Here is a 14,229-nt window from a genome sequence, read left to right as displayed (position 1 = left end):
TTATATATCCAAGCCCCTCACTAGTAGCCAGAGTCCAACCGGAACAACCACATTGTCGTTTGCCGCCGTCAGAGTACTCTCCAGAAGGCTCGCCCCTGTCCCCGCGACCACACACTTTCCCAGCATCAACATAAAAGGATCGCCGCCATGCCACGAGGCCCAGCCACCCAATCTGAGCCAGATCCAACAGGCCGAGAGACCGCATGTCACCGCCGACGCAAACGCGAGGCTGCCCTCCAAACTCTTCCCTCCCGCCCAGTACCATTTCGTCTTGCCGTAACGCCGTCCGATCAAGCTGGCCGCCGCATCGCCCATCCCGACGCAGATAACGCCGCTCACCATGCTCAGATCACGCACTGTTGTATCCCAGCCAGCCCAAGGATCTTTGCCCACGCGCGGAGCGGCGGCAAGTGACAGCCACAGTGGTATTGCACATCCGACCAACAGGAAAATATGCGACACAATAACTGGCCCTCGATGATCTCGCCCATCTACGTATGGCGCGAGGAAAACAGTCAAAGGTTTAGAGATCGGAGGCAGCTGCGACGCTCGAAACAGATCTAGCAGGAGGAAAATCGCCAAAATCAAACTGAGCGCCAACGCAATAAAACAAGGGTCCACAAAAGTCGTTGGTAAGAGCATTGCGACCATGATGCCATGGAAGACTTTGCGTCTTGTGTCGACCTCGACCACCGAGGTGAGGCGGAGGACCGCGGCTATCCCAGCCATCAGCACCGCAAGGCAATACGCACAGATGATGAGGCGTGTGTTGGCTGCTCCCAGGGCATATTGGCGGGCACGTTCAATAACACCGTCCTCAAAGGGCAGCGAGTGGTCTATTTCTCGAGCTGGGAGGCAAATCCACCGTTCGAGATTGTTGCTCACAACCCAAAGCCTGACGATGGATAGATTGCCGAGCAAATAGCCCAGGGCCCAACCAACGGGTTCATGGCTTGACAATGCTCGTTGGCCAACATAGAGCCGAACCGGACCCAGAATTGTGATAATCACAAACATGTACGCGATCGCCGCATATGCATACTTTCGAACTCGAGCTTGTTCCACGTTGAATGATAGGAACGCGGCGGAAGGGCCAATAGGAGCTGGCTTTACCTTCTTTACAGTCGGCATCTGATGCTTGCGGCGACCTTGGTCAAAAGCTGTGAATGTGTTCCTTCGGAGTGGTGTCGACAAAGCCGCGGTGTCCAATGAGGTAGCCTTGGAAAGCGGGATGTCAAAGGCTGACGCCGGCTCCTGAGCCGAATCGGTAGCAGAAAAGGCTCGGCCGTTCAGTTGCAGCTTCAATCTGGGTCTCAGTCTCGGAATAGAAACCATGGGCTGCACCTCATCCTCAGTGTCCGAGCTGTCTACCGCTACGCGTTGACGTCTGATCCGCACAAGAAAGGTGCATAGGTATTGATCGAACTTGGAGATCAATCCCCCAGGCCGCCGTGAGCGCAACAGCCTCCAAGTGGGCACTCGTGCCAGGGCGACTTCCCACATCAGAACGTTCTGACAGGTAATGAAAATGGACAAACCCCCGAGCCATATCATTGCCTTGAGAATCTCGGCTTGGGGCGTTCGGGCAAAAATGTAGAGATTTATTAGCGCTGACGAGAGCAGATGGAGTTCTGAAATATCCAGGCTTGAGGACGTAAGGTACCCGAGCATTGAGGTTAAAGCCTGGTGCAGGGGAAACAAGACGACCAGGTCTTCCCTAGTCACGGGAGAACCGGGTTCAACTTTCAGTGACAATGGCTTCGAAATTGAGGTCGAATATAATCGGTACTTCGAGGTATGTAGAGGTAAGATGGAAAGAAGCCAATGCAGATGCTCGCCAATCGCTGGAGTCGTTGGTGTTGCTGTAATCATCGGCGGTATCGACGACAGTCCACAGACAATTGCGGTTGGGAGAAAAGCAACATTCCGGTGAAACAGTGAAATGGATACCATGAGCGGCAGCATCACCGGATACAATAACGGTCCGGGGTCAAATCGAGAGGGGATGTGGAATCCTAGCCTGAATGCTTGCAGAACAGATTTTTTGCCAGTCAAGGCACGCGCCGTAAGTCTGAGCGGATAGGTCAGGTAGACGACTGGTGGAAGGAAGAGGAATGCCGCGGCTTCGTTGAGCCAGTCCTTGAGGCCTGCTGAACCACCTCTGCTGTTCCAAACGACAACCCCAATGCCACAGAGAAGCGAGGTTTCTGTGCATCGTCGAACGATCTCGCGTCGCTTCCGTTTCTTATACGCTTCGTAGTCTCTCACCTGCTCCCTTGTCCGTTGTGATTTTTTCCCGGTCCTCTGTGCCGAGTCGAAAAACCGGGGGCCGTCTCCTTCAACGAAGGCTGGAGGTGTAGGAAGCGGACTGTGAGCGGGAGTCAAGTTGGCCGGTGAAGTCCCTCGAAGTCCCTTGTGCAGACGCGGAGGGGGGGCAGGAAGCCCCTTGAGAAAAGGACCCTTCTCGTCGTCTGCCTCTGTGCCGCTCTCACTGGACTCGGAGCGACTGGGTCTCAGGGAAGGAACATGTCCGTTCGAGACGACGCCAGAGCCATTGTCAGTTGGTTGTCTTTGCACCGTCCTCAGGCTCTCTGCCCGCAGAAGATAGGGACGTGGCGTGCGAGACAGCGTCAGGTCATGTTGGTCGTGGATTTCCTGGGACGTCGATCGGCCAGAATCATTTCTCGTGAGCTGCAGAGGCGTCATCGGAGGGCAAAGCCGCGGCACCTGCGGTCGGGCGCCAAAAGGGTAGGAGAGTCGTCGCAGTCTATCATATGAATTCTTTCACGGGGGGTCGGAAATGTCTAAGAGAGGTACTGCAAGCACCGCAGACACGAAAGCCATCCTGACATGGGATGGGTAGGCAGGTGGGCTCTTGTTGGGACACTGGGCAAGTAGTTCACATGCAACGCAAGAATCTGGTGAGAGGGCGAGAGAGCGAGAGGGCCACTTTGGTCTCTTTTCCGAACTGTGTTCCTGCGGAGTGACGCATGCGCCGAGCCACCATCCCCCTACGTAGCCACCATACGAGGTACGAAGTTCATATCTAGCGAGCTAGGTACCAGGGTTAGCCAGGCATAGCTCATCAATTCCAATGGTCAGCCACGTGATACAGCCGCTCACACCAACCTTCGAAGTGGTTCTCTGTATTTGTATACTGGCCGGATGGGTACCTAGGTACCGATATAAACGCGCAAGCTAATTCAATTGTTCCTGGGTTCCAAAAGAATACAAGTGGGATTTTGTATGCACATCTTTAATGTTGGATACCATTGACAAGCGCCGCCGTCGCCGTCTTCTGGCCATTAGCCTTTGCGGCGACCATTTCTGGTGGAGGCACTGGTCCAAACACCGGCTTCGCGATTTCGGTCGCCAACTCCTCTTCTGCCTCATAACTCGCTTCGTCGTCCTCATCGTCATCTTCGAACTCTTCGTCATACTCGCTTTCAGTGCCTTCTTCGTCCACTGCCTCTCGCTGGACCGGCCGACCTCGACCTTGTTCCTGCATGATTTTGATGATATTCCGCATCCGCTGCTCCTGCTTTCTCAGCCTCTCCAGATCCTCCTTGTCCCTTGTGCGCTCCTCAGCCATTTCCAAGATGTTGCGATTGGTTTGGTCATGCTTGCGCGTGAGCGTGAGGTTTTCTTTCTCGAGCCGCTTCGTCTTCTTGGACATCTCCTCCATCTCTTTTCGAAAGGTGAGGAATAGCTCGTTGCTGTTGTTGAGGGTGTCTTCCACCTGCTGGATGGTGAGCAAAGAGTTTCAGCTCGTGCATCTTATCAAAATAAGGTAAGGGATGGAACGGGACTAACCTGCTTGAATTTTTCCACGTAGATATTCAGTTGACTGCGTAGCTCCGCTTCCGTGTGAGAGAAGGTTCCCACTTGGCCCGTCAGGGTGCGGCACCGAGCTGCTTCAGCGTCTGCTCTTCGACGCTCAACCTCGTGTTTAGCTTGCAGGTGGGCAATCTCAGCATCCTTGTGCCGAAGTATTGATTTGAAATGCATTTCTCGGATTTCGGCTTGATCTGCTAGAACTTTGCATCGCGTCCTGAATCTGGCGGCGCATTAGCATGACTCCAAAATCCATCATGGTGCATACGGACAGCTCGTCAAGCTCAAGATGAAGGTTCTCGGGATGTGCGCTGGTCTTGGAGTTCATAGCTTCTTGCACATCGTAAAGCATTTGATCCAAACGTTCATTGATGCTTTCTCGCGCCCGTTTTTCCTTCTCCACGAGATTCTTATTGTCATCTTTGAGTTTCTTGTTGTCTTTCGTCAACTCCCTGCACAGCTTTTCCAGTTTATCCTTCATGGTGGTGGTCTTATTGTGTTCCGACTTGGATTTCTCGGCCTCCTTCTGGTACTGATCGCGACTCTTCTTGGCTCTGAGGTGTTCGCGCTCTGTCTTTTTCATTTCAGCAAGGAGCTCCTCATATTTCTGCTTAACGAGGTCGATCCCCTTCAGAGGCTCAACGCCGTTGATCAACTCATTGAGGTCACGGATGGCTTTCTTCACTTCACGGTCGATCTCCGCCTGCTGAGCTTTATCGCCCGCCTTCTCCTGCTCCAGCTGTGACAGCCGCGCCTGTACTAATTTTGCATTTTCCTCGGCACTGAGTTGCTTGTCCTTCTTTCCCTTGCCTTTCTTTGCTGTAGGTGCGGGCGGGGGCAAATCGTGAGTGTCGCCATTCGTGGTTTGGGAGGTCGGACTTTGCGCTGCGGTAGCCATAGGATCGGAAAGTGTTGGGTTGTGAATTGTGGCCTTTATATACCTTCAAGACCAGCGACAGCCTTCAAAACTCGTGCCCGCGGCTAGGATGCTCGGCCTTGACATCTGCGACAAAGGCTTTCACAGTGGCGTCAGAGGGCAATTGAAATGCACTGAATGCGACGAGTATGAAAAATCCGTGTGTCAAGGTGATAACTGATCTATTCTATGTTGTGTGTAAATTATGCGGACACATAGAAGAGGAAATAGGACCGTCAAGCAAGGTGGAAAGAGATCGATCGAGGTGAACCTCGTTCGGAGGACGTGCCGCTGCCGGCGCAGATCTGGGATTTCCTTCACGGCCAAGCACTCTGTACAAATGCGCAATATACCAAAATTCAGTGTCACGACTAGCCACAGCAAGCCTTGGATTGACCCTCCACAATGTTTGTAATATTCATCTGTGCCCTCTCTCATCAAAACGTAAAACCTCCTTTCGACATTGGTATTGGTCAACAGTGTCGCCGGTTGGATGGTATGGACACGTGACTCCGACTTTTGGCTAGGCAATTCTGCTTTCTGCTTTGCCTTCCGCTCCATACCCATTCCTGCGTTTGCAATCGTTGAGAAAACTGCTGACAACAGGTCGACTCTCCTCCCCCACTATCGCGCCGCCGTGAGCCGGCCCGAGACATCCTCTCTTCGAGATAGCGGCTTCTGCAGTTTGAGAAAGTAAATCCTACGATTGGGAGATGCTCAGGCATGGCGCCATTCGCCAGGGCATTCCTCGTTGCGCCAGGTCGTATCTATCTAGGAGAGGGTATGCGTCGGTGACAGATTTGGAAGCTTATCCCAAGCCTGGAGAGAGCATACATGGGTTTACGCTAAGGGAAATCAAGCATGTCGCAGAGCTACACTTGACGGCGTTGAGGTTGGAGCATGACAAGACTGGCGCAGAGTACCTCCATGTTGCGCGAGACGACAAGAACAATGTCTTTGCAATCAACTTCAAAACCAATCCTACCGATAGAACAGGGTTACCGCATATTCTCGAGCATGTCACACTGTGTGGGAGCCACAAGTATCCCGTGAGGGATCCCTTCTTCAAGATGATGCCGAGATCTTTGGCCAATTTCATGAATGCATTTACGTCTTCAGACTACACCTCATATCCGTTCGCCACCACAAATCTACAAGACTACCGCAATTTGTCTTCGGTATACATGGACGCAACTCTCCATCCGCTGCTGAAACGCTCAGACTTCTTGCAAGAGGGATGGCGCCTTGGCCCTGAAGATCCACGAGGGCCGCCAACAGAGGACAATATTAAGTTCAAAGGAGTTGTCTATAATGAGATGAAAGGGCAGATGTCGGATGCCAGCTATCTTTTTTACATCAGGTTCAGAGAACACCTCATACCCTCTCTACACAATTCTGGTGGTGATCCCGAGTTCATGACTCAGCTCACGCACGATCGGCTCGTCGACTTCTCTCGCAAGAACTATCATCCCAGCAATGCAAAGATATTCTCATACGGAAGTTTAAGCCTGGCAGAACAACTTCAGTATGTTAACGAGACCATATCAAAATTCGAAAAGGGAACGCCGGACTTGGAGATCAAGATGCCAATTAGTTTCTCCAATGGCCCCCTATCTTTTGAGGTCCCTGGCCCTGTTGATACAATGCAACCCTCCGACCGGCAATTCAAATCTTCCGTTTCCTGGATGGGCTGTCCTTCTTCAGACATTGTCGAGACCTTTTGTGCGAGCATAATGATGTCATTGCTGATGAATGGCTATGGCTCTCCTCTGTATCAAGGATTAATTGAATCGGGATTGGGAACCAATTTCAGCCCAAATTCCGGTTACGACGGCTCCACAAGGGTCGGAGTGTTCTCGATTGGGCTCGATGGCATGAAGGCTGATGATATTGTCGGATTGAAACAGAGCATTCAGAGGATATTGCGGGACAAGGCTCACCAAGCATTTCTGCCAAACAAGATCGAAGGTTATATGCATCAGCTAGAGCTTTCCTTAAAGCACAAGACCGCAAATTTTGGAATGGGTCTACTAGAAAAAACTCTCCCTGGGTGGTTCAACGGAGTGAATCCAATGGATGCGCTGGCATGGAACGAAATCATTGACGCTTTCAAACAACGGATGAAAGAAGAAACCCACCTTGAGCGTCTTGTACAAAAATATCTCCTGAACGACAACTGCATGCAATTCACAATGAGCCCTTCAGAATCTTATGGCGTCACCCTTGACACACGGGAAGAAGAGCGGAGAAAGGCCATTCTAGACACCATCAAGAAGACTGCTAGCTCACCCGAAGCCGCCATTGCTGAGCTTGGTCAACAGGAACTTCAACTCGTCGAGGAACAAGAAAAGGCCCAGGACAAAAATTTGGACACCCTCCCCTCTCTTAGCGTTAGCGATATTGCGCGGGAGAAGGAGAGGAAACCACGATATCACTTGAAAATTGGTCATGTGGACTGTTTGTGGCGTGAAACTGAGACGAACGGCATCACGTATTTTCAAGCAAAGTATCTTTTCGAGAACCTGCCTAACGAGCTGAGGCTTCTGATGCCGCTATTTACGGACTCACTGCTGCGATTGGGCACCAAAACAAAGTCCGTGGGAGACCTCGAAGCAGAAATCCTTCTGAAGACTGGCGGCATAACAGTCTCTTCATTTGCGGCGCCCGACCCGTGGAGCCTGGACAAATGCAAAGAAGGTCTCTTGATTGACGGATATGCGCTCGACAGGAATGTTCCAGCAATGTTCGACCTAATTCGCACGCTGTTATTGGATGTCGATTTTAACAGTCCGGGGGCTATTGCCGCGATTCGCGAGCTCCTTGAATCTAAGGCATCAGGCGCGCTGGACGCGGTTGCAGAGAGTGGTCACCACTTCGCCGTAATGAGCGCTTCTGCTGCCCTGACGGTGAGAGGGCGGATTCAAGATCAACTTTCTGGTCTTTCGCAAATAGAGTCTACCGCCCGCATACTGGATGCAGCTAGACGAGACCCACAAACTCTTGAGCAGGTTATCCAAAATCTGCGAACCATTCAATCGATAGCAGTCGCCAACTCAGCCGATTTGTCCGTGCGTGTCGTGTGTGAACCTGGCTCGGTGAAGAATAACCGAGACCTGATCGAGAGATTTCTTGCGCAACTCCCGCAAGGTCAAGCATCATTGAGAAATCCAGCCCTTTCAGACACCGTACCAGGCTCCTCATTTTCAAGGCGAACATTCTTCGACTTGCCATTTCAGGTCTCCTATACAGGAACATGCCTGCAAACTGCACTCTATAATTCGCCAGACAAAGCACCACTCACGGTGCTTGGCCAGCTCCTTGTCCACAACTTCCTCCATCCAGAAGTCCGAGAAAAGGGTGGCGCATACGGTGCATCAGCTAGCGCAAGCCCCATTAGTGGATTGTTCACCATGTCTTCGTACCGGGATCCTAATCCTCGCACTTCGTTGAGTGTGTTCGAGCGCGCAGGATTGTATGCCCGCGACAAAGACTGGAGCAGTCGAGAACTTGAGGAGAGCAAACTCAGCATCTTTCAAGGCATTGACGCTCCTAGAAGTGTGAGCAGTGAAGCAAGCAAGGAGTTCATGTACGGCATCACGGAGGATATGGACCAGGAGATGCGCGACCGCTTACTGGGCGTCACGAAGGAGGCTGTTCAAGCGGTCGCCCAGAAATATCTCGTGGAACTCCCTTCGGATTTGATGTCCGTGTGTGTTCTCGGGGAGCAGAAAGACTGGGTCGAGCGGGATCCCGATCGATGGCAGGTTAAAACTTTGAAGATGTCTGTCGAGGGCTAGACACTTGGTAGAGTAAGTGCCGCCACCCATTGTATATTTATTCCACTCCTCAAATGATACCCAATGCATTCCGACGAGCAACTCCCCGTAATGATTTCTTGGCCTTTTTTCTTTTCTTTCTTCTCCGAGAGCGCGACTCAGAACAGAGCAATTTCGTCTGCGACCGCAATCAATACTCCATGGTCGGAGATCACAAGTCACGAAGTGCCACGGAGCATTTCTTCCGCGCGAGATCGAGGCTTGGTGGCCAGATACTCTTCCCAGCAAGCTCTGCTTTCGGGCTGATGCTCGCTATGGATGTCCCTCCACCGAGTTCAGTGGCATACCTATTTCAGACCTGCCTTGTCTAAGAGATTCAGGAATGGCAGACTAGAAGTGTGCATACATGTTTTCGCACTTTTCTCACAGATCAATATCTTCGAGCTATTTTCTATTTTTCTCCAATTCCCCGGCCTTCTCAGGTCCTCCTCCTCAGCCATATCACTTACACCTCAAGTGAATTTTGGCCACCTCCCTCAATACAGATGCTGCATGTGGCATCTTTATTTCTTGTGTCCTTCACTTTCGCTTGACACCAAGGCACCAATCTGATATATATCTTGCCCCTCTTCCTCTTGATTTTATACATCAGCGCTCTTTATCGCTTGGTCCATCATAAACCGGCAATCCGACTTGAAACAAAGGCTCTTTTCCTTTTCCCTTTTTTTTTGCTCGTATTTAACCTATCTTCCGTATCTCAACCATTTCTCTCGTTTTCATCCTCCCCTCTTTGTGACATTCCAGTCATTTGGACTGAACATCCATGAACACATTTTGATCGATCCCACACGCCAGCCATACGAGGAGAGGTTGTAGGTGGAGTCGAGCTTGTCGACATGGCGGCCCCAGAAAGCGACCTAAAGACGTACGTACCTGGCAAGCCCGTTACTTCCCATCCCTGATCCGTCGACCTCTCAAAGGTAATTACAGCTTCGCCTCTTTCCTTAAGAAGGAGCGTCAACCTGACTTCGATATCATCGTGAAAGCCTATCGGTGGTCAGTCCATAGTCACATTATCTCTAGCCACGAGTTCTTCGGAAAGCTCTGCAGCGGCGCGCCCGAGGTGTGCATTCAATACCGTGAGGTTCTAATCCATTTCAAATCGACTAACTGAGGCCTCTCTCCTCGACACTTCAACAGGACGGTAAGCGACACGAAGTGCATCTCGACGATGACGAACCGGTCATCATTGCCCACTTGATCCTTTGGTGGTACACAAAGGAATACGACACCGAGGCTATATATGACATTGCTGGATTCGACCTAGAAAGTCTTATGAACTATGGCATGATATCTCCATACTTTTGCTCCAACGCTCTGCCCGCCCTCGAGACAGAAACCGACAATGATGGGGACATTGATCGGACAAATCTTTCCCCAATATCACTGCACGCGAAGATGTACCTTATTGCCGACAAATATGACATCATGGAACTACGTGAGAAAGCAGTCTATGAGATCAGCGAAATTCTCGACGCCGTGAAGGAAGATTTGCTACCATGTTTGATTCATTTCTTTGTCACCAATTCCTCGGTCGATAGTCCCGTGGATGGCGACAACGGCGGCATTCCTCCTGACAAGAACATTGACGCTTCCGCCACTGGTGTAACTGGTAACAACCCGCCGCCAAATGCACTATCTCGGAAACACGACACCCAGAACTGTGGAAAATTCTCGCCGAAACCGCAAGCAAATACTTCCTCTCATACCGCACTGACGCGACCTTCCAGCAGATCATAACATGTGACCCGCGCTTCCATTGGGACGTGATGGGCAGACTTGCCAGCATGTTGGAAGCTGCACAGGACAAACTGGCAAGTACTCCTGTTGAAGCGCCGAAGACGCCAAAGAAGAGGGGAAAGAAGAAGCAGGAAAATAACTCGAGCTCGGAGTCGGCCCGAGACAAACAGAAGAAGAAAGAGAAAGGAGGAGACGCGCCTGCGAAGAAGCTGAAGAGGGAGCCATGCATGGTGAACGAACAGTGAGGGAGGCGAAGGAGGCTTAATCGAAGAGTTTGTTTCGACTTAGGAAAGGCTTCGTCTGCGAGTCAAATGCCCTTTCCTCAAGGACATCAAGGAAAAAGAAAAAGAATCGTGCCAAGGACATTTGAGGTATTCTTCAGCTTTGCAGCCGTATCAGGCGATAAACGCTGGTCACATTCTTCTTGCACGCTCACTCGCTCGTGGCATTATGCCCATCGACCCTGGCATTCAGGAAATACGAGAGATGCACACGCACAACACGCACAACACATGAGAGGCAGACCTCGGGTGCAAGTTTTGACATCCCACGAATGAGGAAAAGCTGGGTACATGATTCTTTTCAGAGCTCGGAGGGGTCTTTGATGCTACAGCTTGCAGTCTGTCGCATTTTCTTCCGTCATCAGAGAATGCACCAACTTTACTAAGATGGGACTCAGAAGGCCGCAAACTGCGCAGGCCGCATGTGAGCATGTCATCGCTGATGCAAACCTTTAAACAGCCCTCCTTTCACAGCTTGCACATGCGGAAGAAGCTATCTAGTGCTCCGTCTCTTATACACCAACAAGCACACTTTAGGCCTCCATTTCCCAAGACCCTCTAGACTTTGTCGAAAAGATTATCCATCTCGGTCAGCCGGGTGATACATGGTTGCCTGCTGCATAACATCTCAAGGTCCATTAGACGTCACCCTCGTACTGGCAATGGGATAGAAAGACCCTCTTCGAGATGGACAGTGGGATGATAAAACTCCGATCAAACTCTTGCTACACCGGAACGCCTCTCTCCCTCGTCATCCTTGCGATTGTCATCGTGCATTGGCCCCTACTAGCGCGACCAAACACCCAATCTAGAAAGTATGTACTAGATTGTCTAGGGACTGAAGCGTCTCGAATCATTCGATACAGGTACCCAAAAACCGAGCCAGAAACGGCAATGAACGCTCTCAAGCAGGGCGCAGACGGATGGGCGAATGTAGATTCGTCAAATCTGCAGGCTCCTTCACAGGTCTTGAGGACATGACTTGATCTATATATATATATATATCTTCCTAGAGACCGATGTCACCTTGTTGAAAGTGTTCAAACAGCTTGGATGCCACACCAGCAAATGACATGATGGTCGACTCCTAGAACTGGAAATGCTGCGCAAGGCTGAAGTCTTGTATTGGTGTTGGTGCTTCAAGGGTGGCATTGCACCACTGGATGAGGTGCATTGGCGTTTCAACGACCATGGTTCCGGGAGGTTCGCCTTGATCCACTCCTTGAACTGTAAGCGGAGTCGATCAAACTTGAATTGCGACTCGAGTAGACAGAGCAGTCACGGAGCTGTTGACCTTATAAGTCTTCGATATGTAGCGTCCTCGCCGTGTACGCACTAGAAAGGAGGTCGCGCGTTAGAGGGATGGCGGCTTCAAGATTAGGTACAGAGAAACCGGGTATACTCCCCTTGTGTTTTCCTGGAGCGAAACCGAAAGTGCACTGAGGCGATCGCGCATGTCCCAGGACGATTCGTAACTTAGAACCATGTACGCGTTCCCAAAGACATCTATGCCGATCACATGTCCATGGAACAAGAAATTGTTAACGCCTTTACCCAAGTCTCGCTGTCTCCTTTGGTCAGAACTGTATCAGCTTGACTAGCAAGAAACCTGCGAGTGCGTATGGACGTTTACCTTGTCCGTCGGCCAAACTTATGGTGAACGCTTCTATCAATCCTTTGCGGGGGCCTAGTAGTTTGAATGCAGGCTCTTTGCTGAGAACTCCCATCATAGGCTTCCGTCCATTGAGCAGGCACAATTTGTCTTCTTCCCACGCAGGTGTGGTTTCTCGCTGTCAAAACCTCGACTGGAAGCAGTGTTAGAGGTGACTTATGTGGCTGATAGCGTCAGACATTTGTCACAGGAGCTCGTTTGGCAGATACAGTGTCTCGTCTTCAAGCTCTATCAGAGTCCAGTCCAGATATGCGCTACTTTTGCCACTCTATTCATGGAAGCTTATGAGTTTTCCGATCCCCGGCCAGCTGAGACCATCAGATGCTGACGCCAGCGCCGTGAGGCTGATGTGGACTGGTGGGAGCGGTATGCGTTGAAGGCGGAGATGCCGAATGGTGTAGGGAATGCGTGCTCGAACGGGGCTTGGACTCCGCTCAGACGGGACTCAGATGTTCTGCTCGACTCTCCTGCGTCCAACGAGTCGTGGGCCACTTCAAGCTTTCCTAAAGGTCTGACCAGATCTCTGAAGCTTGAAGCGGGTTGTTTAATTGGGTCTTCCGTAGGATCAGGGATTGCGTCGCCAACTTTGCCAGCGACGTGGTGCACATGCAAGTTTGTATGTACGTATGTAAGCGTCCAGCTTAGATCGAGGTCGCTCCCACGGCCTCCATGTCCGCCATTTCTGGAGGTCACTTTCGTGTGATGGATTCTCTAGAACTGATCCGGCCATTAGCGGAGGCGTCAGGTCCGTTCGTCAATCATTCGCAGCCGCTCAGGCTGCCAGCCTTGATGGAAAACACCCGCGCCTCAGCCACGCTGGTCCAGATCGATCGGTGAGAGAACATCAGCTCTTGTCTCCACATACGTTCAGAAGCCATTTGGGTGCAAAAGGGCTAGATGAGCGACTGGTCCTACACTGACTAAATCCGGGCCCGCTCTGCATGTGACTGGTATCATGTGATACTCGTCTCGGTGCAGCGACATGCACAAACTCATTTGGACCTTGCTTGAACGTTGTGGAGGTGCGATGGCAATCCCTAATTCTTGGTTACTTGCTGCGCCCACAGATGAAGACTTGACCCAGCTTGTGATGTGGCTCTGGAGATGGTAACTGTGCGAAAACTGTACCAACCATCGCACATATTCTCTTGGAAGCGTTCCAAATACCACCATGAAGCGTCTGGTTTCCTTTTTCGACTACTATTGAGTATGGACCGAAATGCACAGAGTAGACACTGATGACATTCTAACAAAGCATTAAGATCTACGAAGTATCATCACGACACGATAGTAAAATCTAAGTCTCTCCTCTCGCTCTAAGCTGAGAGAGAGCATTTTCTTCGCCAGACTAGACCAGGGCTCTCCTCCTTTCGCGGAGTAGGACCGAGCCTTCGACCTTGATATCCATGTGTCAGCGATGATCAGTTGCTCTGTACCGCACCAAGATCGTGGAACCCTAGAGCATGGGCTATTTCGCCATTACCAGGGAAATGATCTGACCCATATCCAATTTCTGTCCCTACTACTTCCATAGACTGACTACCCTAATAGTAATGGCGATGAATTTAGAGAAGCGTGCGAGTTAAAGATAGGAGTTACTGCAAGGAAGTTGAAGGAGCGCGCAAAATTGAAATTTCAACCGACAGGCGATCTGGGATGTCACCTTCAACTTGACCGGACAACCAGAACCGTGAATATATGTCATCATACGGCGTTCTTGAAGGAACAACTCAGACTCACCAGAGACTGTCCTGCCGATTTGTGTCCGGGTAGCAGCCAACATTGTAAGTATGCGTGGCATTTGGAACGGTGCTTCGCAACCTGGAGGAAATGAATATTTGCGTTCGATCTCTGATATCCTGTCAATCACGCACTACCCCGTCAACTCGTACTTGATGCACTGGACTCGGTCCAAAAGGTCCTTTTCCTGCTCGCTGAACCGAAATCGTA

General features: G+C 51.0%; 4 protein-coding genes across 4 annotated transcripts; 2 read left to right on the top strand and 2 right to left on the bottom strand.

Moving 5' to 3' along the window:
• On the bottom strand, positions 1 to 2,706 carry Z519_04402 (uncharacterized protein; the record flags this gene model as incomplete). The annotated part of the gene is made up of 1 exon (XM_016762148.1): positions 1 to 2,706. The coding sequence occupies one exon, from the start codon at positions 2,704 to 2,706 to the stop codon at positions 1 to 3; it is 2,706 nt and encodes a 901-aa protein (XP_016621095.1).
• A 550-nt stretch (positions 2,707 to 3,256) lies between these two features.
• Positions 3,257 to 4,732, bottom strand: Z519_04401 (uncharacterized protein; the record flags this gene model as incomplete). Its single annotated transcript, XM_016762147.1, has 3 exons — positions 3,257 to 3,739; positions 3,814 to 4,057; positions 4,107 to 4,732. The coding sequence occupies 3 exons, from the start codon at positions 4,730 to 4,732 to the stop codon at positions 3,257 to 3,259; spliced, it is 1,353 nt and encodes a 450-aa protein (XP_016621094.1).
• Positions 4,733 to 5,463: 731 nt separating this feature from the next.
• Z519_04400 (uncharacterized protein) lies at positions 5,464 to 8,547 on the top strand (the record flags this gene model as incomplete). The annotated part of the gene is made up of 1 exon (XM_016762146.1): positions 5,464 to 8,547. One exon carries the CDS (start codon positions 5,464 to 5,466, stop codon positions 8,545 to 8,547), a length of 3,084 nt encoding a protein of 1,027 aa, XP_016621093.1.
• An 875-nt stretch (positions 8,548 to 9,422) lies between these two features.
• On the top strand, positions 9,423 to 10,571 carry Z519_04399 (uncharacterized protein; the record flags this gene model as incomplete). The annotated part of the gene is made up of 4 exons (XM_016762145.1): positions 9,423 to 9,451; positions 9,517 to 9,649; positions 9,727 to 10,198; positions 10,246 to 10,571. 4 exons carry the CDS (start codon positions 9,423 to 9,425, stop codon positions 10,569 to 10,571), a joined length of 960 nt encoding a protein of 319 aa, XP_016621092.1.
• Positions 10,572 to 14,229: the final 3,658 nt, after the last annotated feature.

The sequence above is a fragment of the Cladophialophora bantiana genome, assembly GCF_000835475.1.
Source record: "Cladophialophora bantiana CBS 173.52 unplaced genomic scaffold supercont1.6, whole genome shotgun sequence".
Classification (NCBI taxonomy): domain Eukaryota; kingdom Fungi; phylum Ascomycota; class Eurotiomycetes; order Chaetothyriales; family Herpotrichiellaceae; genus Cladophialophora; species Cladophialophora bantiana.
Note: the sequence above shows the minus strand (reverse complement) of the source record. Positions and strands in the feature narration are given on the sequence as shown.